This window comes from Pinus tabuliformis, chromosome X, assembly GCF_031772625.1.
Source record: "Pinus tabuliformis cultivar Carrire ecotype Pingquan chromosome X, CPIR1, whole genome shotgun sequence".
NCBI classification, from domain to species: Eukaryota; Viridiplantae; Streptophyta; class Pinopsida; order Pinales; family Pinaceae; genus Pinus; species Pinus tabuliformis.
The window spans coordinates 741,748,248-741,773,428 of NC_142308.1; the positions used below are offsets into that span (position 1 = coordinate 741,748,248).

The window sequence follows — 25,181 nt, forward strand, 5'->3', positions numbered from 1 at the left end:
CCTGCTATTTTCCTCAAGTTAGAGAAATTAGTCAATTCCAGTTTTATCAGTCTTTGGCAATGTTCCGACCTCCACCAGATGATTACAAAACCTGAGGGAGACATATTTAAGGATGGGGCAGACACCTGTGGCAAATGATACCTCTGATAACTTCGTGTTATAAACTTCTAAGACTTGTAGCCGAGGCATGCAGTTGTCATTGGGAGATTCTAAATTATTCAATGTTTGCAACCGAAAATTCAATACTCTCAACTCAGTCAACTGATTCAACAGTCGAATAGTCACCGGCAGATGTTTCAATTCACTGCAATTCTCGAGCCTCAATTCCTTTAAGATCTTCAAGTGACCAAGTGAAAGTGGTAGACTGTCTAGTGAAGGGCTCCCTATTTCCAGAACTTCTAAATCGCCCAAGTCTCCAATTTCATTTGGAAATTCTTTTATGTTTGTAGCCCTAGGATCTAATTTTTTTAGGTACTTTTGATATGCTATTTGCGGAGGTAATATTTCAATGTTCTTACAATAGGAAACATCTAAACATTCAAGTGTGATGATGTTTCCAGTTTCGCTAGAGACGGTCAAATTATAGCACCAACTCAAATCAAGATATTTAAGACAAATTAAATTACCAAAAGAACCTGGAAGCATCTGCAACTGTAGGGAGTGAGACTGACCTATGTATTTCAGGTTTATTAAATTACCGAAAGACTTTGGAAGCACCTGCAAATGAGAAGAGTGAGACAGATCGATGTAATCCAAGTTTATTAAGTACCCAAAGGAATCTGGCAGTGACTTTAGATTTGGGCAACTTGTTAACTCCAATCATTTCAACGACACCAAATGAAAAAATTCATCCAGCAAAGTTTTAAGATTAATCTTATGGAGGACAATCAGTTCGAGGTGCTTAAGGTGCCCTATTGATTTTGGTAAATTTAAGTTGGCTCATCAATTCTCCATATTCTCCTCTGCCAAAGCTCTCAGCTCTCTCTTTCAATCTCAGTTATCATAGATTCACAATCTCAGTTAGCACAGATTCACAGACACATGACATAAACATCCACACATATACACAACACACATTACAAAAAAGCAAATATAGCAGTACATGGGTAGGTAGTACATGGGAATATGAATGATAGAGAGTATATTTAAAAACCTTATTTAAAAAACATAAATGTAAATGGCTTTCTCTTTTAAGATACTAATATTTTGGAATCTATTTGTCTCAAACTGTGTGTTTACATTTCTTCCATAATAATCGCTAAGTGTGAAGCTTATTATATATGCTTTGTCCCTATCCAAAAAGGATGAGTCAATCTGAGACCATCCATTCAAACACAGAACAAAAATGTTTTTTTTTTACAACAATCCCAATCAAGGAAACCATCATGGTTAATTTTATTCAGTCCAACCAACAACACTTCCTGAGAATTGAATTATCCACTTTGTAGAACATTATACAATTTCAACTATGTCAAGTATTTCTTCATTATCATCTTGAAATTACTTATACCTTCAACAAGTGCAGTAAGTTATTTTTCTGTGAGCAGACGGGGGGCTAAGAAAGGCAGATTGCAAACTCGAAGTCAGTCATCATGGGTTAAATCCATCTTTGGTAAATTTAAGTTGGCTCATCAATTCTCCATATTCTCCTCTGCCAAAGCTCTCAACTCTCTCTTTCAATCTCAGTTATCATAGATTCACAATCTCAGTTAGCACAGATTCACAGACACATGACATAAACATCCACACATATACACGACACACATTACAAAAAAGCAAATATAGCAGTACATGGGTAGGTAGTACATGGGAATATGAATGATAGAGAGTATATTTAAAAACCTTATTTAAAAAACATAAATGTAAATGGCTTTATTTTTAAGATACTAATATTTTGGAATCTATTTGCCTCAAACTGTGTGTTTACATTTCTTCCATAATAATCGCTAAATGTGAAGCTTATTATATATGCTTTTTCCCTATCCAAAAAGGATGAGTCAATCTGAGACCATCCATTCAAACACAGAACAAAAATGTTTTTTTTTACAACAATCCCAATCAAGGAAACCATCATGGTTAATTTTATTCAGTCCAACCAACAACACTTCCTGAGAATTGAATTATCCACTTTGTAGAACATTATACAATTTCAACTATGTCAAGTATTTCTTCATTATCATCTTGAAATTACTTATACCTTCAACAAGTCCAGTAAGTAATTTTTCCGTGAGCAGACGGGGGGCTAAGAAAGGCAGATTGCAAACTCGAAGTCAGTCATCATGGGTTAAATCCATCTTTGATGGAGCATCCAGGAGCAAACCAGGCAATGCATAGGCAGGGGAATGTTGAGAAACGAGCTTGATCACATTACGCAGATTTTAGCCAAGATTTTGGAATCCTTATCTAACAATCAAGCAGAGATGGAGGGCATTCAAGGGCAAGCCATGCCTTCCACAGACCAGCCCTGGGGAAGGGACATTGGAGGTTCAAAGATGAACATGGTCACAATGGAGGAACGTTAGGCATGCTTTAAATTCAATATTAATGGAGCATCCAAAGGGTAACCCAAGCCTTGCAAGGGCAAGGGAGTGTTTAGAGATAAACATGGTCACATTCCACTTATGTTAGGCAAGTTTTTGGATAACAAATATAAAACAATCAACCAGTGTGAACGATATGCAAGGGCAGGCCATATTGCTCAGGGAAACACTGAGGAAGCTGGACATGGGGTTTAGAGATGTGCATGGTTACATTGGAAGACTGTAAGCCAAGTTTTTCAAAATCAGGCAAAGATGGAAGGCATCATATTTTGGCATAGCAAGGAAAGGATGCAAAACTCAAAATGGTGATTTTCCATTAGGAATAGAGACTTATTATAACCAATAGCAATGGGAAAATATTTAACTGCTGGTGGGAGGTGGGCAACAAGGTCTCTTCAATACAAGAAGCGAAAAAAGTGTTTTGAATCTCGATGGATGGGAGTTAAGACATGTATAAAGGCCTCCAAATAAGATCACGGATTGATTAACCAACCAGAGAATCTTAACTAAGTCCTTCCGTTATCATTCTCAAGAATCCTTTTACCAATGTACAAGGGTAATAAAAAGTTGTGCTATCCAGCTTAAAAGTGAGGTCCTGAAGTCTGTTTTAATATAAGAAGAGATACTATCATCTGGGATTTTTAGACAATCTATGTAACTGCTTAGTGTATATGGGCAACTATAGTCCTAAATATTGCTGATATTAAAAATTCGGAGGGCGTTTTCTCTAAGAAAATTCGAAATAAAATAAAATATTAAAAAAAATCTGGTACAAAAATATCAGAAAGTACTTTACCTGTAGAGACACCACAGCTTAGAATACAGACTCTGCTAAGAGGAGCCTTCAGATTAATTTTGGCAGCACAACCAACATGCACAACAGTGTACTCGCTGAAAGTCAATGTACCAAGGAAGTGGTAAATTGGCTTTCCATTGATGGAAAACCTTGACTTTCCATCACTTATCATGACCCCTCTCTCAGTATTAATTCTTAGCAGATCACACATGTTGCTCTCTTCTGACTTGCAGTGTCTGCATTCCTTGCATTCTCCAGTAAATACAGGAAGCACACTGTCACCCGGCTTGAGGTCAGTTACCCCTTCTCCAACACTTTCAACAACTCTGTGTCAACAATTGCCAGAATTAGCAGGCAATCAATCACAGGAAAATTTTCCCGTGAAATGCTATGATTGAATAATTATGACCTAATAATTATTGTCATAGGAAAAAACAGAGTGAATACCCAGCTGCTTCATGTCCAAAGATGTGGGGAAAGAGAGGCGTTTGACCCTGCAACCAGAGCAGTAATAGACATTTCATCACCAAGAAAAATTAATTGCACCCAAAGAAAGATGAGTTCTCCACGGTCCTGGTGGAGGAGATGTCCATGTGTGTATGTCTCTGAGTGTGTAACACTAATGAAACATCCATCTTAACCCCAAGATCGACTAAGCCTTTTGAGGAGTCAAAACAATCCAAGCAGAAACCTCTAGTTGTTAAAAAGATCAAGGTTTAAGATGGATCTAAATTACAATAGGAAACATCTAAACATTCAAGTGTGCTGATGTTTCCCAGTGTTTCGCTAGAGACGGTTAAATTATAGCACCAACTCAAATCAAGATATTCAAGACGAATTAAATTACCAAAAGAACCTGGAAGCATCTGCAATTGTAGGGAGTGAGACAGACCTATGTCTTTCAGGTTTATTAAATTACCGAAAGACTTTGGAAGCACCTGCAAATGAGAAGAGTGAGACAGATCGATGTAATCCAAGTTTATGAAGTACCCAAAGGAATCTGGCAGTGACTTTAGATTTTGGTAACTTGTTAACTCCAATCTTTTCAATGACACCAAATGACAAAATTCATCCAGCAAAGTTTTAAGATTAATCTTATGGAGGATAGTCAGTTCGAGGTGCTTAAGGTGCCCTATTGATTTTGGTAACTTTGAAAGGGGAGAATAAATAACTAACTGTCGCAATAGCAAAGGTGCCTGCAAAATGTTCCAGGGTTTTAATCGTAAGAAAGAATTCGAGGATTAGCTTCTGCAAAACCATTTAAATTCGTTGCAGATCCTACTGTGCGAAATCAATAACGAATAAACACATACTTTAAATCGCCAAAATTTTATTTACCCGATATCCGGATTGCCACAATGATTTCAATTTCTTCCCCTGCACTTCTAAAACCCTAAGGTTCTTCATAGGTATCCAAGAAGGCAGAGAAAACTAGGGGCATTTATTCCAGCGAAGCCATATAAGGTTTGGTAATCGCACCCTCCTCAAAAATCGCTCCACCAGATCACCTTTACCATCCGGCCCTCTGTGATTGATAAATACATCACAATAGAAGTTGCGATTGCTGTGGGAATTACATGAGGTGGAGGCTGTCGTTGCAGTCACGGAGGACGAGGCGTCAATCGCTAAAACTGCAGGACGAAGATTGTGAGAACGAGGAGGCGAACTTTCAATTTCTATCCCGATTTCTGTTTCAGAAGGGTTTTGGGGGCATGAGGATACAGGGGATGCCATTGCCAATGCCGATTCGACTATACAAACATAAATTGGAGCCCGTAAACTGAAACAGCCATAAACTCCACGAAACCGTAAGCGGAAACAACTATGAAATCCACGAACTCTCCCGGAAGCTCGACGAACAGATGTCAAGTGGAAAGTGAAACGTTTTTTAAGGTTTTAAAACATTTTTTTATTAAATCAGACGGTTGATTTTTGTTCAATCGTCTAACAAAAGATCTAACGGCTACGATTAGGATAGAAAGGCATTTGGGGGAGTTCATTTCAGAGGGAAACGCGTTACGACGTAAATATATATAGATCCTTTATTTTCAACGGTTTCCTATGTCGCCTACACTTGCAAAGTGCACACACAGCTAGATTCGTTGACGAAGATGAACTCTCAGAATTCGAACTCGAGGCCTTATTCTGCGAATACGAGGACCGGGAAACATTTCAGATCAGATGGAATTTTCCCCTGCTTATACAGTGCAAATTGTATGAGCAATATATTTTACAATACAATTTCCAGTTATCTACAATGCGTATCTATTATTTCTGGTTACAGACAATGGTTAACGGTGGAAATAAGGACGTGTTTACATCACAGTTTGTCTTACTATCCTGATGAAAAAGCTATAAAGGTGTGAGATGCATGCTCTTTTCATGTCCAGCTATCAAATGGCTGCCTATGAAATCTAATCTTACCTTTTCTTTTACTAAAAAATAGGATATAATAGCCCTGTAAGTTGAAATAATGTAAACAACTTGCATGTGTTAGAAATTTTCTTTATGGAACTCGAATTTAGTGTTCATTTTGTGGTTGTAATCTTTGGCTATGGCTCTCAGCTCCTTGGCCAAAATTAGAGGCCCGCAATAAAAAACCCTTGCATTCAACCAAAGTTAATATAAGTAAGTGATTCTCAAATGAGCCATAATTCCCTACGTTTGTCAGAAATTTTGAAAGCTTGACTTACCAATTTTAGCGTCTTTATTAGCGGAAGCAACTTTTGAGAAAACCTTTTTCCAATTTGGTCTGGCAAAGTGAGTCTTGACCTGCAGACCAGCGGATGTTTCAAACAATGGCTTTCTACAGCCCCCAGGTAATGTAATACTACAACGATAATGGAAAAAAATATATATGTACCCTGGTTCCTGAGAGAATATCGACTCCATTCTTGGCATGATTCAGAACTTGCACCATTGTAATTAAAGTCGGCCTGGCATCGCCTTCTTCGTAAACGCTCGTCAGGTAGTTGTGCATTTCAATAGTAGCCTGGATTCACAAACATCCAGCATTTGTTTATCGTTTTAAATTTGACAAAATTTGGTATTTGCAAGCTGTGCAACTAGATGAATTTTACCATGCTATCCATCTCTGCTATTTTGTTCATGACCCCCTTGAACTAGTAGAACGAGCCTTGCTCCCTTGTAACGGTAACCAAGTAGAAATAAGCGTTTGTCGGACCCCGGTCCTTCCTTTTCCTTTTGTAAGCAGAATCGGCAATTTTCATGTGATTTAACATGTCTTTGAGAATGCTTATGAACGTAGTAGCGCCAATTCTGAGACCTATCAACAGCAGAACGTCATATTTCTTGTAATTTTGTGCAGGAGCTCCATATGGCCCGTCGATCCGAAGCTTGGGAAACCTGCACATGGTTCGTCTTTTTGTTAAATACTTTGAATCTTGGATTTCTGAGTTTTTTATTTTTTTCATTAATGTTCAACATAATTGAATTTGTTTTCGTCGTCTCCGTAGAGTCCACGCTCTGCTCTCAAAAGTCTGCTTTTTCCAGCTGTAGGGGGCTCCATTGTCTATAAAGATTTGTGATTAGAACTTACAGCCGACAAAGAAACTTCATCTTAAAGCTAAAAGTACTAAATTAGTAATCACCTGCGAGAAAACTCTTTTCATCTCCTGCGTCCAGTCTCCAACTGTTCTAATATGCACGCTAATGTGTTCATCATCTGGAGCAGAGGTGATCGAGAATGGATGCCTACATGTAGAAAGTTCAGAAAAAAAAATGTAAAAATCGTGGAAGAAACACTAAAAGATCTTATCAATTGATAAATTCTAATGTAGGTTCAAAACTTACCATTCGAAAGGCGAGATCTCGGGGCACTGGAGAAATAAATACATTCCACTCTTGTACTCGAAGCCTGCAGGTTTTGACATATGCAAAGCCAGGACGTTTCCGCGATAAACTGCCGCCTGCAAAATAAATAAAGCAGATATGTTGATTGCGCTTGCAAAGGATTTCAAGATACAGATAATACAAGAAAATTGCATATCTGAAGTAGAAACCGCATGACCTTGACAATATTGACAGTATAATTCCCTGCTCTGAATGCTCTCAGTGTGCGCTCGCCGCAATATAAAAGCACCGGAACAACAATATACATCCAAGTCTGCACGTTCAAATCGCGTAATAAATTAAACCCCGAACATCAAATTCTGGAGCAAATCGTCTACGTTTCTTTTCATTTAAGCTAAATTCTCATGCATTTTATAACGAAATTAGATATTCATTTTTTACTTTCAATCTTTCAGGGAATAAATTTTGAGGCGTTTTACTTCGAAGTTAGACATGTAGTTTAGAATTAACAGAAAACAAGTTGAAATGTCCTTACAGTTTTCTCCCTCCAATCTCGCACGAAGAAAAGGCGAATGGAATGAACAATCAGAAGCAGGTAAATCACGACAAATGCATGATGTGAATACCAGAAAGCGTTGAACCTGGTCAGTTTATCAAGTTGCTGAGGAAGTTTCACTGAACTTCTTCTAAACCAGGAGGTCGCGAGAATGAAGGCAATGGCCATGAGTACGACCATACAAACCCCCATGATGCCTACTGTGCTTCCTAAGATATCTCCATAATTCGGCTTTTCACTGCCAAAATATGCTTTAAGATAAAGATTATATGATTCCTCGTCGCAATTTGCAATTCTAATGAAATCGCAGCTTATATGATCGAGGCCGTGAAGCATGACGCCTATAACAATGACCCCGGCGATGGTCTGCATGAATATTAAAATAAAAAATGTTAATAAAGAACTTCGAAATCCATTTCTTGTTAACTTTACAAGAATTAAAATACCTTGTGGAAATTGATGTTGTCGTCAAATGGCACAATGGATCCCAATATCGTGGAGCGAAGCCATGTTATCGTGTTCCTGCAGACGAGCAACAGTATGAGTGCCATGTTAAGTTTGAGGGTTTCAGCGCTTCCTTTGGCCACACATAGATAGTATCCCGCTAATTTGAAGATGCCTCTATTGCTGTATTGTATGAATTTCCACGTGAAAAGCCCCAGCATAGTCGCCAGCCATATGAAAATAACCCAGGTCCTCTGCCAATTTTCGTCTAATAGATATCTCACGTTTTGCATTGCTCTCTGTATGGGATTCCTCCTGATTGCAACCGGTAAGATCTGCTGGCTCAAATTTTGACTATAGTTTGCATGCCCTTCCTTTCCATAAGTCAAGCCTTGTAGCAGAGCTTTCAGCTAACTTAGCTGAAAGGTAATAGGAAATTTAAAATGTCGATCAGATTCACTAGAGTTTCATAAGCAAGATTTTCAATTTCATTATCAAATTGAGTAGAAATTATAGAAACTAGGTCATCTGCGAGATAAAAGAAATTAGATAAATTTGTTTGAAAATCAGATCTGTAGGAAACAAAGATGACCTCAATATAGCCCATATGGTCTGGATCCAACTCTTCCATGATTAAATTTGCATACTCTTCAGCTTGTTCCTTGAGCTTCGTAAGCTTGTTAGCCGATGCACTGAGCATAATAACCTAGGAGATCATTTTCTATTAAATTACTGATTCAAAGATTTTCAGCATGCTTTCCATAAAATTATATACCTTCAATGCAATTCAGAGAAAATTACAAATTAAGGAAACTCATTACCTCTTTTATTTCGTCCTCAGAAATCCGCCCGTCTGCATTTTTGTCACACCTGCGCATGTACGAGTTTAGGACTCTGAAAAAGCTTAAACAACTCACGACACGCAAGCCACAAACGGTAAAAGGAACTCTCGCTCAGAGCATTTAAAATTGCAAGCTTAGTGACAATGTCAAAGCCTTAATTGAAAAAATGTTGAAAATTTTGCAAGGCCGGCATGAATCATCCAAATTTTAGCCTCTGAAGCGAAATATCTTTAATTCCTAAATCTACATCCACGCTGCTAAAAAGGACAGAAATATCTTACATGTCAAAGAAAATTTGCAGGCGAGAATCAAAGCTTTGAGCGGAGATCTGCAGGCAGAAATCACGAAGTTGCTCCTTGTTAATTAACTCCACATCATGCCATCCTCGTCTTCGAGCGAGAGCATCAAAGAGCTCTAGTGCAAATTCATTTGAATCCATCATACCTGCCAAACAAACAACACATTTCACAAACGCGGAGATTCGAACCGAGGTATTCTGTGTAAAATTGGAATCGACATCCAAATACTCAAGAACCTTACTGATGCAAAGGCCAAATTCAGCACGAGAAAGCCGTAATCCATCCGGAGAAGCCAGCTGACCGAAACGCGCTTCGACGGCTTTCCAAAACGCTTGAAAATCCACGTTCGAATCTTCCGCCGTTTTACTAATAAACCTTAACCCCTGCAAAGCATTTTGCGCTACAGATTTCTGTCTAGACAGCTTACCATCGATCGTTGCAGACGAAGCCCTCGGGGTTCCACTCGGAGTGCTACAAACCGACAAAACCTTCGTAGTAATTGAACTGGCCGTCCGAGTGATCCGCTTCACGTCGACTTTCAATTCATGAGACAAATGCCAAAACAGCCATAAACTCCACGAATCCGTAAACAGAAACACCCATAAACTCCACGAACTCTCCCGGAAGCTCGGCGCATAGATGTCAATTGGAAAGTGAAACGTTTTTTAAGGTTTTTTAATGTTTTAATTTTTTTTTTATTAAATCACATGGCTGATTTTTGTTCAATCGTCTAACAAAAGATCTAATGGCTACGATTAGGACAGAAAGGCATTTGGGGGAGTTCATTTCAGAGGGAAACGCCTTACGGCGTAATTAAATGTTATGTATAAAAAAATGGTAAACAATTATCCAATATAAAAATTTAAAAATAAATTAATGTCACTTGTATTTTGCTAATCAAATGTCATGGATAAAAATAGTACAATCATAAACAATTGTCAACGAAAAATTTAAAACAATAAATTAAGGTGACGTGTCTAATGGGGGGAGGAATAGGTATTTTTTTTTTTAAAGATAATATAATTTTTACAAACAATTGCTTGAATTATTTTTATATTATTGTTTTGTTAATTTTTTTTACGAGAAAAGAATTTAGGAAATAATAATTATATAATTTTTGATGTAGACTATGGTAATTTTTTTGGTAAAATTAACTAAAAACTTATTTTTTATTCTTTAAAAAATACTAATTAAAAATATTTATATAAAATATTGTTTTTAATAAAATATTACAAAATCAATATTGTATACTATTATAAATCAAACATACTAATTAAAAATATTTATATAAAATATTACAAAATCAATATGTTGTATACTATTATAAATCAAACATACTAATTAAAAATATTTATATAAAATATTACAAAATCAATATGTTGTATACTATTATAAATCAAACATACTAATTAAAAATATTTATATAAAATATTACAAAATCAATATGGTATACTATTATAAATCAAATTTTTTATATTCAAATTATTCTTTGATGATGATGATGATGATGGTTAACATCCACTGAGACCAAACATTGGTCTATCGGACCTAAAGAAACAAATTATTTATTTTGATTTAAGATTTTATTCCTATGCTCAAAAAGCTTGGAGAGAAGCCTCCCGAGCTCACTATAATTTTGACATTGTAAAAGGCTAGGAAGGTTAGTATTGTAACAAAGATTGTGAAACTGAGATCTAATGTGGTCGTACGCGGGGCACTCTAAGAGGAAGTGGTTTTCATCCTCGATGTTCCTATTCTCACATATATGGCAGATCCTTTCCATCCATGGCGTTTTAGGAACTGCCCAACGACCTGTTTCACTATGGAGCTCATGAGAATTCGTTCTAATATTTGCTATATTAATTTTCTTCTTTGAGCTAGTTAAAATAGAGAGATACTTTTGATCTTCTAGGGTGGGGTTGATGACCTTCTTGTAATAACTTAATTTTCTTTTAGCCGCTAAATCTTTCTCACACCACATTTTTTCTTTGAACTTAGAAGTAACAATATCTTTAATGTTATTTATATTTGCAATGCATCATTCTCGTTGATCTCCCAATAGTTTAACCAGGCCCTTGTGTCTTTATGCCACTCTCGATTGAGCCTTAGGTGGTTTTGGCTGGAATTTAAAGCTAGCTTAGGAAGTCTATGATCGTCTATGTTATTGAGTTTGTGCTTGTACAACAGAAACCTAATCATAGCCAAGCTCTCAATAGGGGAAAGACCTGCTTCTATAAGGAGAATAGGATAGGGTGTATTACTTGTAATTTTCAGGTTATAAGTTATAAAACGCTTCTGGATTTGCTCAATATTTCTCCATGATTCTCTGGAGATGCTGCAACCCCAAACCTCATAGCCATATAAGATAACAGGAGTGACTAAAGTTTCAAAGAGGAACTTCTTTTTATCCCACATTACGAGGTTTGCTATTTTACAATTATTTTCAAGACCAAAATAAGCTTTCCACCCCCCATTAATCCTTTTCTCAATGCTATGGTTCCAGTTGAGCTTGTGATGAATATCAATTCCTAGGTACTTGTAAGAATACACTTCCTCCAAGTTATTATTGTCATACATAAAATTAGCGTAAGTGTCCTTCTTGGATTTGATAATCATAACTTTTGTTTTGTCAGTGTTAACAGTCATACCCATGGTAGAGCAGAAATCCTTAAGAAGCCTGAGTTGCTTATCAAGATCATATGGGCACCTTGCCAAAAGAACAATATCGTCAGCATAGAGAAGAAGGATGACGATTATCCCAGCTAAGATCGTGCCATCACATCCTGCTTCCTCTAAATAGCCTTCAAGCTTATCGATGTAAATGCCAAATAGGATAGGGGAGAGGGGGCAACCTTGTTTAACTTTGATGTTACACTTAATATCTTTGGACCACCCCTCATTGCTCTTTAGCTTGGCAATTACATTCTCATATAGCCTTATAGCAGCAACTCTCAACTTGAGAGGAACCTTTAGCTCTTCTAATCTATTCCAAAGGTTGTATCTAGGAACCGTATCAAAAGCCTTTCTAAAGTCCACAAAGCAACAAAATAAATTGGATTTATCATTACAACATTCCTCCACAATGATCCTAAGCCTAACGACGTGGTCTATTGTTGAGTGATGCCTTTTGAAACCTGCTTGGCCTTTAGCCCGCTTACCTTCACTTTCAAGCCATATGCTTAACTTCTTTTCCAAAATACTACCGTATAACTTGGCTAAGAGAGGGTTGATCATAATTGTCTGATAATTAGAGGGGTTATTTGTATCCCCACTTTTAAAAATTGGGATAATGAGGCTCTCAGTCCAAGGTTTAGGGAACCCTTGCTTGACTGCTTGATTGAAAAGCTTGTGAATGTGGGGGATGAGGACAAGACTTCCAATTTTTAAGATTTCCGCCTGGTAACCTTCAATGTCCTTAGCTTTCCCAATAGCGAGGCGATTAACCCCAAACTTAATGTCTTCTAAAGAGAAAACTTATTTCATTGTGAGCAGGGTTTCCAAATTTTCCATGACATTTGGAGATTCATAAAGCTTTTTAAGATAGGAATTCCAATCGTGAAGAGCAATTTTATTATTATCTTTAGTCTTCCTAGTCAGAATCTGCCTCCAAAATTTCTTAGGAGCTACCTTAGAGAGGTGTAAGAGATTCTCCTGTCTTTGACGAATGTACTACCCCTTTTTCCTTTTAGTTAGGACTTTGTATATTTTTATCTTGTCCATTTTAAGAGATTCATCAACAACTTCCTTAATTGCTCTCCTTGCACTTTTGAAATCTTTGTCATACCATGGATTGGTTTTGCTATTTCTTTTATTATTTGAAACTTCAATTGAGAACTTGTTAATACAATATGAGACGGTTGTAGTAAAATTATGATAGAGGTCTTCTATGTTGTCTATACTAGATAAAGGAAGCAAATTAGTTTTTAATTCATTTAGAAAGAGATCATTTTTATTTCTATCAAATATTAAGTTCTTTTGGCTATAAGTATTATTTTCTGTGGGAACTCTATGCATGATAAAATTGAGAGTTATAAGTTAAGGCCTATGATTACAGTCAGGTTCGTGGTCGTTTAAGATGTCAAAATTTATTATTCCGTTGTATAATGGGAGATCGGAAATAACGTAGTCTACCACGCTGCTACCAAGTCCATGGATGCAGGTCATCTTGCTGGAATTGGGCCACTTCTTTAGACTGTTGCAAATTATGAGATCCTGAGCACTACAGAGCTTGACTAGCTCCGACCCAAACAAATTTTCCCCGAGGTCTTCAGAGCTCCTTTTATACCTACTAGCCAGAGTAGGGTCTTCGTCTAACCAAAGATGATTAGGGTTGGAATGATTGCTTAGAATAATAGCTTGGTTGTTTGAAGTTCGAGCATTAAATTCACCTATTAAAAGGATATTACTGTCATTCCTTAGGCTAGAAATATCATTCTCTAAACCATTGTAAGGGCTAGTTTTATCTAGATTCTTCTTCTTATAGAAGTTAGAATTGATGGGGGGGAATAACATATTTCTACGTAGGACTTTTTATTATTAATGTCTCTGATCTCTATCCAACTATATTGGTTGTGAGGGTCGTTTTTATAAATCCTAGCATGGGGGGAGATGTTCTTCTTAATGTAACAAGCTATTCCCCCAATGCCTCTACGGGAGCATCGCTTGTTCCAGGTAGACCATAGCGTAAAGCCATCTATGTTAGGGACCTTAGATTCTTTGTGCTCCCAAGTTTCAACAAGCAAAATAATATCAACATCATTTGAAATCCAACTTAGCTTGGGGCCTTTGTTCCATGGGAAGCCCCGACAGTTCCAAGAAAGGATCCGGAGCATGTTTAATTGCTATTGATTACTATCTTTTTGGTTTCTATCTTGAATAAAGGCTTTTCTATTTCTGATTATTGCCCATTTTCCTTCCTTTCTAGCTTCTTTTACCTTTTGAGCCTCCTTTCTTAATTCTGCTTGATCTTCTGGAATGAGATCTTCATTTATGAATATTCCCATTCCTTTTAGACTTGAGGTTTTACTAAGTATGTCGTACTTATGATCAGTGGAGCTCACCTTTATGTGGATTAGTCTTCATTTATTCTCGGTTAATTTCCCCAACCTTGTTGCTTCTATGAGACACACTGTTTCAATTTGTAATCTATTATGTAATTCTGTCTGGGCTAAGGCTAAAGTATCTTCATCTACTTCCTCTTTTAAACCGAAGATTATAAGGTTCAAGGCCCTTTTGTTACGTTCGTGGTCTAATTCTATTAATTTTTTCATTTCATATTTAATTGGTTTGATATCTAACTTATCTACCACATTATTTAGGGTGAGGCGACTACTAACTTTTTCTTCTAGTTCTTTAATCATGTCTTTCATTTTAAGACTCTCTAAAGTATCAACATCTCCTTGCTGGGATGGTTGGTTAGTATCTTGGTTTTGTTTTTCTATAACTTGCAATCTAGTCTCCATTGCCTCCATTTTATTCTCCAGTAGTTCTATTTTATTTTCTATTTGTTTTTGGATTGTGTCTTCAAGAGATGCAAATTTTTTTTCCAGCATTGCTTCTAACTCTTTTTGTAGCTTGGCTTCTCTTTCTTCTCTACGTTTCTCTAAAGACTCTATATACTCATAGATGCCCTGTAGAGTATCTGTGCTAGGTTTTCCCTTGGTAATCTTTGGTAACTGTGGTGAAATATTCATACTTGAAATTATATGAGAAAATATGTATTAGAAAAAGAAAAAGATAAGGAATGTGTGCACCTAATATCAACAAAGCTGACTGCAGATTGTCCATGCCCACCGCAGTCCACAGACCGAAGAATATATGCGAATAATATATAGAGTACATTTTTAACTCTTTCACCGAGCCTCAGAACTCTTTCACCAAAGAATATATGTGAAAAATATATAAAGTACGTGTTTAACTCTTTCACCGAGCGTCAGAACTCTTTTACCAAAGTATATATAGAGTACGTGTTTAACTCTTTCACTGAGCCTCAGAACTCTTTCACCGAAGAAAATATGCGAAGAATATATAGAGTATGTTTTTAACTCTTTCACCGAGCCTCAGAACTCTTTCACAAATGATTTGTAATATATAACAAATTATTGTAATTTTTATATTTATATTATTTCAAAATTGTAATTTAAAAAATTATTAAATATATATAATAAATTTTTTAGAAATAAATATTAATATTGATTTGAAAATAAGCTAATCATAATTGTAATAATCTCCTCCTTCGCCATAAAATCTTGAAAATTCAATTGATAATACGTCTATTCCAATTTCCATTTAATTTTAAATAATCATTTAATGCAACTATAGTGAGACTAATGATCATTATCTAGATAATCCCATAAATTAAAGATGGAATAAAATGTGCACAAGAACATTTCAATAAACTCTTAACTTTTGTAAGAAATGATGATGTTAGGATTAATGTTTCATCCAAAATTATCTATGCACCTAGCTCTATTTTGCTCCAAAGTTATCTAGTTCATTAATTACTTTCCTTCGTCTTATTCAAATGTGTTTCATTATTAGATTTATGAATTTGTTCATTTAATGAAACTATAGTGAGACTAATAATCATTATTTAGATAATCCCATAAGCTAAAGATGGAATAAAATGTGGACAAACACATTTCAATAAACTCTTAACTTTTGTAACAAACGATGATGTTGGGGCTAATGTTTCATCCAAAATTTTCTATGCGCCTATCTCTATTTTGCTCCAAGGTTATCTAGCCCATTAATTACTTCCCTTTGTAGTATTCAAATGTGTTTCATTATTAGATTTATGAATTTGTTCAAGCATTCAATAATTGTTATCTATTATTTTTTGGTTGTTATCTATTACTTTTTGCATAAGAGGTAGGTACTAAGTAGCAATGTTGCATATTACGCTTGTTAAATTATTAATATATATAGTTATATTTTATATTATTTTTTTTAGTGGACCACAAACATAACTTGTATAATAAATTTATTATTATGTTAAATTTTGATGGTCGAATTTAACTACGCTATATTAATATTAGTTATTATTTTTTATTAATTATAATTGATTTTAAAATTATGATTAAATTGCAAGTTTTTTCCCCATTGGGGGTGACCAACATGGAAAGTAAACAGGACTGGGGCATTAATTTCCCTTCCACAAGACAGTAACGATGGTAAAGCATGTTTGGCATGCAGGGCCTAGTGCCTTGCAAGAAAATGTTCTCGAGATAACAAGGGTTATTATTCCTCTGGCGATGGCATTTGAAAGCATTTGCAACAACTGGGATATGAGAGTTTGGATTCTTGGCAGAATTGACTGCTTAGTTCATTCAAGGGGCCTCTTTAGAGAGCCAAGTTGGGATCCTAACCGGTGAAGGCAAACAACTATGGCCAATGAATGGTTTTATGAAGGTGCTTTGCATGCATTAGTAGACCAAGTCATAATTTGGGACTCCAATTCTATTCATGCTTGGAAATTGACATTCTCTAGAAGTCGGGCTCATGGCTTTGGAACATTCGGCGAGAGGCTCATCTTGAGCTCTAGGTGTTGTGGAGCTGAGGGTGACAGATAAAGGGATAACACATACTCTCAAGTAATTCATATCCTTTTGTATTTTGTAGTGTTTATTGTGAATGCTCTATTAGTGTGGCTCAATAGGTAGCGTGAGCAATGAGATAAGAAGCCATTCTCCTCTAGTGGGTGGCCCATGCGAGCTTTTTCTATGTTTATTTTATTTCAGTCTCAGGTGGCTCTGTAGATGCTTTATATTGAGAGTGGTTGGGATACTGGTGTCTTTAAGTGCCCCTTATATCAGAGTAGTCATGAAATCCAGGTTAGGGGCTGGATTGAGTGGTGCTCCTGTGCATTAGTTAGACTTTACATTTTCGTGGAGGCTGCAATTAAACTCTGTTTGGGGGCCTTGAGTGGTTTTTTCAATGGAGTAGTCAATGAGTTGGCTTAACCTTGGCTACTTCGGGTCTTGGAAGCAGTTGTTAGTGGTATATACGGGAAAGGAGCGAAGCCCATTGGCTTGTGAGTGAGTATCCAATGGAATTGGTGGGGGAGGAGGGATAATTTCGAACCCTCGATGAGGGTGTGCGTGGGTGAAGAGGGTGTAGATAGTAGCATAGTAGCCTGGTGGTATGGCTTGGAGCTGAGTTGTAGTGTGCATGGACACCTCATGTAGGATAAATGAGGTAGACCATGACAAGGTGGCGACCAGAGGGGACAAGGTGATTGTCCTCATGTGGTGTAACCAATAGACAAGGGTGAGCTGGAGCAACTGATTAGTGGTTCCTCATGGGCCTCTAAATTAGACATAAATTAAGGCCCATCTGACCACCCTTCAACACATTAAAAATTTCTTTTTGCATTAGATAACACATTTTTAACTTTAATACGTTCATTAGGAAGTCTATGGATAATTGCATATATTTATTTTTGTGGAATATTGTGAGAATATTGGGAAGATTATGAAGATTTGGAGGAGGAGATAATTTAGGGACTTTATCCCTACTATAGGAGGATCAATATTGGATAATAAATCAACGAGATATTCTAAAATTATTACACAAATTCTGGAGCTCCAATGATTGAGAAAATCTAGGAATGTGTTCACTATCATTTAATGTAGATTCATAGAGTTGGGAACGAGATCCACTATTTGAGGGATTTTGGAGGGAAAATCTTCCTCCTGTCAAGGAGAATGCTTCCTCATCATCTTGTATAAGTACCAATTCGAATTTTCCTCTAGGGGTTGATTTTTCTTAGTCTTCTTGTGGAGAACACTTGTATTTTTGCAACTCCACTTTCATTTCTTGCAGGGATGTAATTGTATTGATGGAAATAATGAGTTTGGTACCATTTTCACCTTCTAAATCTTGGTCTCCTTCATAGGAATCTGAGTTTCCTTGGGCTTGGCCATCTCAGGAGCCTCAAAGCCCTTTTGTATAAGTTACTTTTCTTCTTTTCACTTCTTATTCACATGCATCTCTTGTTCTTGTTTTCTTCCTATTTCTGCATTTAGTATTGATGATTTCTTGTTGTAGGATTGAGTTAAATGGTTGAAGTAAGTTATTATGTAGGATCACAAGCATGATTTAATCATTGGAACAGATTTAGAAGGTCATAGTAATCATTGAGATACTTGGATGAGTTTGCTTATTCACAAATCTAAATTTCTGGAAGTCCCTTATGGCAAATAGTAGTAATTTTATTCTATTTTTTAGAACATGCTAATGAGCTTAAATTGAGTTTATTCCACTTGAATTAGATCATAAGAACATTCAGGTTAATAATTTTTTTCACCCCATTTCATTTTCACTTGATTAGGTTATGCACTTGATCGATTAGCTAGCTCACTAGTTCTCGAATTTCTAGATTTTAGACTTGTATTTTTCTGCTATTTTTTTAGCATGTGTTAACAGGGGTATTTTTGAGTGATTCCACTTGGAATGGAGACCTAAGATATCCTATTCAATAAAAAAAATTGTCCCATCCAATTTGGATTTGATTTACTTGGTCATTCAGTGAATTATATCTTCCTGTAGCAAATTTGTAACTTCTTGTAGGAGCACCTGTAACTTCTTGTAGCACTCTTCCAACATGTATATACTTACCCAGATTTGCTCAAAAATATTGGTTTGTGTCCCTTAGGGTTGAATCATAACCCCTAGGCTCTAAATAAATGGTTGAGGAGGAATAAATACCACCTAGGACTTGCCTTTTTACCCCTGTAAAACATCTCAACAATTTGGGTTAATGGACAAATTTATGAATTGGATAATACAATAATGATTTTCTTGATTGCCACATCCAATGAACTCTGTCAATGGATCTAAACTCTTTGAAATGTAATTATTGATATTTATTTCATGATCTTTACTTTATGCAATTAGAATAGGTTTTCCTTCCTTGTATTTTCTTTCCTGCAATAGGTTAAGGTTTCCATTTCGGGCATTTCCATTTCTGCAATTAGTTTAGGATTTGATTTCATTACATTCACTCCATTACATCATAACAGTGAAGGAAGGACACATTGTATGCTGCACATATAGTGCCGATACCTCTTAAGTTTGTGTGAACACCGGGTTGATAATTAAAGTTGGTAGCCTTGGGAGTTACAGCATTCTTATTACAATACTGAGGCTCATCAGTTTCCCTGGGTGGGTGGACTTTCCCTTTCCTTTCGATTCCCTTGTAGCTCAAATTTTCCTTGTCCGGGCATCAATTAATTAACAATCTAGAGATCGTCATAATGACAAGAATGAAATTATCAACTTTCTCAATGATATTCAACATAACTAGTGGCACATTCTTGACTGCCAGGACTCCCTTTGTTGCAGTCAAAAGAGGCTCCAAGATTTGATGGACAACTTCAAATGTCGCATGGCTCATATGGAATCTCATGTTCACGATGCTTTTCACCGCCCCACCGAGGGAGGTAATGATGATCAGGGTCCTGATAATGCTAATGTGTAATGAAGAAAGTGGGTTGTATTTTGTTTTTTGAATAATTTTGGGCCTTTTGGGCCATTGATATGTGGTCCTATAACTTTGTTTTGTTGATATCGATGTTCTTTTGTTTGTACTTGATGGCCAACAAATCTGGTAGGGGTGAGGCCTTAGTTATCTAGCAAAAGTTCTCCCCACAATGTATCATTTTCAAGAATTAATAGAAATACTTGACTTACAAAAAAAATTGTGAAATTTTTAATTTCTATTAAATTAAATATTATATATAAATATCACTTAAGTCTATAACTTATTAAATCATTCATATTTAGTCACTAGATTTGATTGCATTAAATTAGATTTTGATAAAAGTGTTTTTTCCCATGGTTTGATTTAGGTGATGATTTTGTACTTTATATTTATTTAATCTATTATTTTTTGTCCATGGTTTTGTTATAGCCCATGGTTTTGTTCATTAAATTTTCTTTTATAAATGATGACCAAGACAGACCATTGTAAGGTCGAATTAATTTGATGCTCCTTTACATTTTACATTTACATTTGTATATGTCTGAATTTGAATATTAATTAAAACATATAAAGCCGATGCTATTTTTTTTTCTCAACATTTAAAAAATGTTGACATACAATCTTACATTACACCCATACATCTCCTTTATATTGAACTGTAAAGCTTCTTGATGTTTAATTAGGTTAGTGTGTTTGCATATTATAAGGAATTTATATTATGTTAGTATGTTTTCATATTTTGATTCAACATTGCATCATATGTGCTAAGTTTGCATGGAGTGATGAGATGTGTGAGCTACTGAATTGGCGGTGCATTGAGTTGAAGCATGGAGTACAATGTGTGTGAGAGTAATGTGGACATGTGCATGTTCATGGACTTGTGAGCACAACATTATATTTCTCACAACGTTATCTTGCTATGTGACGTTACAACATAGAGTTTGTTGTGTGAGGAGTGCTGAATATTTGTGTCACATGTTGAATAAAAATGTGAATTTGTTGAAGGTTTGTGTCACTTGTTGAATAAAAATGTGAATGTATGTTGTGTTTTGTGTAGTTCTTTGTTGTGCGTAGTCTAAATAATCTACATATTATCTCAATAAAATAATGGAAATTTCGGCAAGATTATGACAAAATCTGGTGGAAATTTTTGAAAATTTGGGTTAAAACTGTTAAACTTTAGGATTTTGGGTGCCCAAGCAGTTCTTGATAGGATTTTGGGTGCCCCAGGGGCCCTTTATGGCACTGAATCTATTTACACCATAAAAAAAGATTCAAACATTCCAACATTTTGATTTTTTGAATTTTTTTTTACCATATTTCGATAAGAAATCTACCGTTTGGGCGCATTTGTGGCGTCAGTATACAACACCGTTCTATTGTGTTCTTGTGTGGAGTTTGTGCTGTGAATTGAAAGGAGTGCGCGACATGGAGAGGAGTGTGAAGCATGGGAAACATGGAAAGAAGTGTGGACCAACTTGCTAGTGTAGAGCAATGTTGAAAAGAATGCAAGTTGATAATTTTTTTAATGCATATCGTACATATGGTACACACATACATTGTTTTTTCATTGTATAAATTTAAGGCACATCATTGAAAAAGTTTGGGAGAAAAAGGAAGAAGTCTTTTGTTGTTTTGTTGATTTCAGAAAAAGTGTTTGACATGGTTCCTAGAGATAAGATTTGACACAGAATGGAAGAAAAAGGGGTTCCTAAACATTTGAGAGTAGCTGTGCATAGGCTGTATGAAGATGTGAAAGTCAAAATTATAACTTCAGTAGGAATTTGTGAAATTTTTATAAGTGATATCGGGGTTAATCAAGGTTGCCCACTGCTTCCTACCCTTTTTGGTTTATATATCGACAAGCTCAAGGAGTGGTTAAATTCACAAGGGGGTGATGGTATCTATTTGGGCAAGTTTGTTATAAGGCTTCTTTTGTATGCATATGACCTTATTCTTATTGCTAAATCTTCTCTTGGTTTGCAAGAGCACTTACTATCCCTTGAGAATTTTTGTAGAAGGGTGGGGATGCAAGTCAATATTAGCAAAAATAAAGTAGTAGTTTTCACTTAAAAAAGAAAACATAACTAACATAAGTTCTACTTTGAAGGCAACATTCTGGAAGAAGTTGAGGATTACAAATACCTGGGAATTGACTTCAACAAAAATCTAAGCTGGGATGGTTATAGAAAGAAAAGAACTTTGGGGGGTTGGAAACCATTTTATGCTTTTCAAAATAGGTGTAGAGAGGCAGAGTTATGGGACTGGAAAATCACTCAAACTTTTTTTTGGTTTCTATTGATTCCAATGATTCTCTATGGTTGTGAACTATGGGCCAACAATACATCCAACATGTAATGGAAACAAATTGAGAAAATTCAGAAGCGTTTGATTACAAACAAATTCAAAATTAAAAGTGCAGTTCCTTATGCTATCTTATTAAGTGAAATAGGAGCTGGTCCTATTGAAGCAATTTGTATGGTGCGAGTCATAAGGTATTTAAAAAAAATTGAGCAAATGGAGGAATGTAGATGGCATAAGGTTGTATTTAATGACATATTGTGCAAACAAAAAACGACTTGGATGCAACAAAATAACAAATGGTTTAGTAAATGGCCCTATTTGCTTGAACACATGCCCATAAGTAGTAAAGAGATAAAAGATTTTTTTATGGATAAGTTCCACAAGCGTACTTGGGATAAGGAGTTAGGGAGAAAGAAAAGTACTATATTGAAGTGTTTAATCCCACTCATAATCATCAACAAAAAGTGTACATAGAGGCCAATATTTCTTGGAGAGCCAAAATTATTATTGCTCAGTTAAGGACTAATTCTCATCAACTTCGTTGTTAAACATGGGGTTGGAAAAGGCCAAAAGAAGTGTGGGAGGAAAGAATATGTATTTTTTGTTCTTCTAGAAAAGTGGAAACAGAAATGCATTTCATTTTAGAATGTGAGGCCTTCAAAGACAACAGGGAAATTTATGCAGATATTATGGCATCTAGCACTTGGGATAATCTATTTAGTGATGGGTTTGTCGATAAGCTGGGAGCGTTTATTGTGAGGTTTCATAGGAAAAGGGTCAAATACATTATATAGATGAAGAATAAATATGTCCCATAGGCTATATTTAGCCTCATGGATGTTAAAATAATTTTATTTCTTTCTTTCTTAAATACTATTCATTAAAAAGTGGGAAAACTAACATGGAATGGGAAAAATTAAAGTGGAGCAATTCTTTTCAATAATTTTTCAATTCGAGGGTTTATGAGGATGAGAGAGAATTAATACTTAAGAGAATATGTTTTGTAAGTTTCTTTAAGATAAAGTGTAAAAGAGATTATATTAAATAAAGAGATTATCTCGTAAAATATTATGCACACAAATATTTAAAAGCATTGTCTTATATTTATTTGTAAAATAAATTAGTTGTAATTGTGTATTTTAGTGTTATCTTTGTACTTAAATTTAATAAAAATATTTTTTATGGATAAATCACATGATTCTTTTATGGTCGACGCATTTCAAACCACTTACTATGGTTCATCAACATTCTTTTATGGTTGACACGTTTCAAACCACTTACTGTGGTTCATCAACATAGATGAACCACAAGAAGTGGTTCAAAACACATCGACCATAAAAGAATCATGTGATTTATCCAAAAGAGACTGCATAAATAATGCATCACAAAAGCCTGCATTATGAGGAAAATATATTTTCCATAGTGGTTGAAAACAAAAAATTGCTTGAGAAGAAAATTAATTGTAAGATAAATTATGCAAAAGATGGCACATAGAGCCAGAGGAACCATAGGAGATGGAATAGTTCGAGGAAGACTAGTTCCCAACCAAATATTACTCAAAAAAGTAAGAAACATATGAACACGATTAGATGCAATGGAGTTGGCACAAAGTAGAGGTGTTGACACTAGCAAACTCAATGACTTAGGAGAGTGTTTAGAAGAAGAAGAAGAAACTTTAGAAGAAAAAATGATCAGGATAATTGCATGATTGGGCATCAAACTAAGATTGGAAGTGAAGAATTAATCACATGGATCAATTCTGTGTATAAATATTTTGATTATGAGAATGTAGCTAATGAAAAAGGTAAAATATGTAGTGACAAGGATGAAAGGACATGTTGCATTATGGTGGGACAACGTGTAAGTAGAGAAAAATGATAAAGGCAAGAAAAAGATTACTAGCTAGAACCATATGGTAGCGAAATTAAAATGGCAAATTTATGCCTCGAGATTGTTAGCTAAATATTTTTACATGAATGAAAAATCTCAAGAAACAATCGATGTTTGTGAAATAATATATAGAAGAATTTTATAAGATAAGTAGAAGGGCTGGCCATATAGAAAAAGACACTGAAAAGGTAGCTAGATATATGAATGGTTTAAGATATGAAATCCAAGATGAGCTATGCATTTTGTCTCCAATAACTATTGAAGAATCATACTAAGTATCTCTCAAGGTGAAAGAAAAACGAGCAAGAAAACAAAGCCAGAGAGGAAGGGGTTGAACTATAGTGAGAAGTAGAGGTCCATTAAGCAAAGGACAATCAAGTGGCCAAGGAAGATTTCCATTTAAAAATGAAGAGGGTAGCAATTCCTATCAACCAGAGCAACTACTAAGAGGAAGAGATTCCATATGAAGACAACCATATAAAAGAGGTCGATGAAGATCTTTTGTTCTTAGATGTTACATATGCAACAAAATCGACCAAAAATCTAATGAATGTCTAGAAAATTATTCTATGAATCAAGGAAGCATACACATTTCTCAAGATGATATAGAAAGAGTGAAATCATCTATGCATGAAAACACACCAGAAATTGGAGAATATTTAATGACAAAAAATGTGTTGTTGGAACCAACTAAGGAAGAGAAGGAACCTCCATAATGAAAAACATCATTCAAAACTATTTTCAATAAAGAGTTAAATGTTGTAAAATTATTATTGATAGTGGGAATACTAATAATATGGTGTCTACAGAAATGGTGGAGAAACTAGGTCTGGAGAAAACCAAGCATCCTACTCCCTATAGAGTACCATTGCTACAAAAAGGACATTAGATATTGGTTAATGAACAATGAGAGGTGGAGTTTTAGATTATATGCTACAAATATAAGGTAATTTGTGATGTTACACCCATGGATATATGTCATGTTTTGTTAGGAAAACACCTTGGCAATGTGATAGAAAGGAAATATACTATGGAAGGAGCAACACCTATGGTTTTGAAAAATATGGATAAAAGTATACACTCTTGCCCTTGAAAGTTGAAAATGTACCGGAGGAAAGGAATCCTAAAGTATTTATGCTTAGTGGAAAGGAGTTTTTACAAGAAATCAAACATGAGGAGGTAAACTTTGATTTATTTGGTAATCCTAAGGTAAT

The 25,181-nt window shown here is 35.5% G+C and overlaps 1 protein-coding gene and 1 pseudogene across 1 annotated transcript; both read right to left on the bottom strand.

Moving 5' to 3' along the window:
• Window positions 1-3,280: 3,280 nt before the first annotated feature.
• LOC149142039 (alcohol dehydrogenase 1-like) lies at window positions 3,281-4,054 on the bottom strand. Its single transcript, XM_089448702.1, has 2 exons — window positions 3,784-4,054; window positions 3,281-3,662 (listed from the first exon to the last, which is right to left on the bottom strand). The coding sequence occupies exons 1-2, from the start codon at window positions 3,858-3,860 to the stop codon at window positions 3,296-3,298; spliced, it is 444 nt and encodes a 147-aa protein (XP_089304828.1). The 5' UTR covers window positions 3,861-4,054; the 3' UTR covers window positions 3,281-3,295.
• Window positions 4,055-5,829: 1,775 nt separating this feature from the next.
• Window positions 5,830-25,181, bottom strand: part of LOC149142040 (respiratory burst oxidase homolog protein F-like) — a 49,341-nt pseudogene continuing 29,989 nt past the window's right edge.

Coding starts and splice junctions, on each gene's coding strand:
- LOC149142039 (XM_089448702.1), bottom strand. CDS start 3,860: ATGAAATGTCTATTACTGCTCTGGTTGCAGGGTCAAACGCCTCTCTTT. Junction 3,663..3,783: donor TTTGGACATGAAGCAGCTGG/GTATTCACTCTG, acceptor TTGTTGACACAG/AGTTGTTGAAAGTGTTGGAG.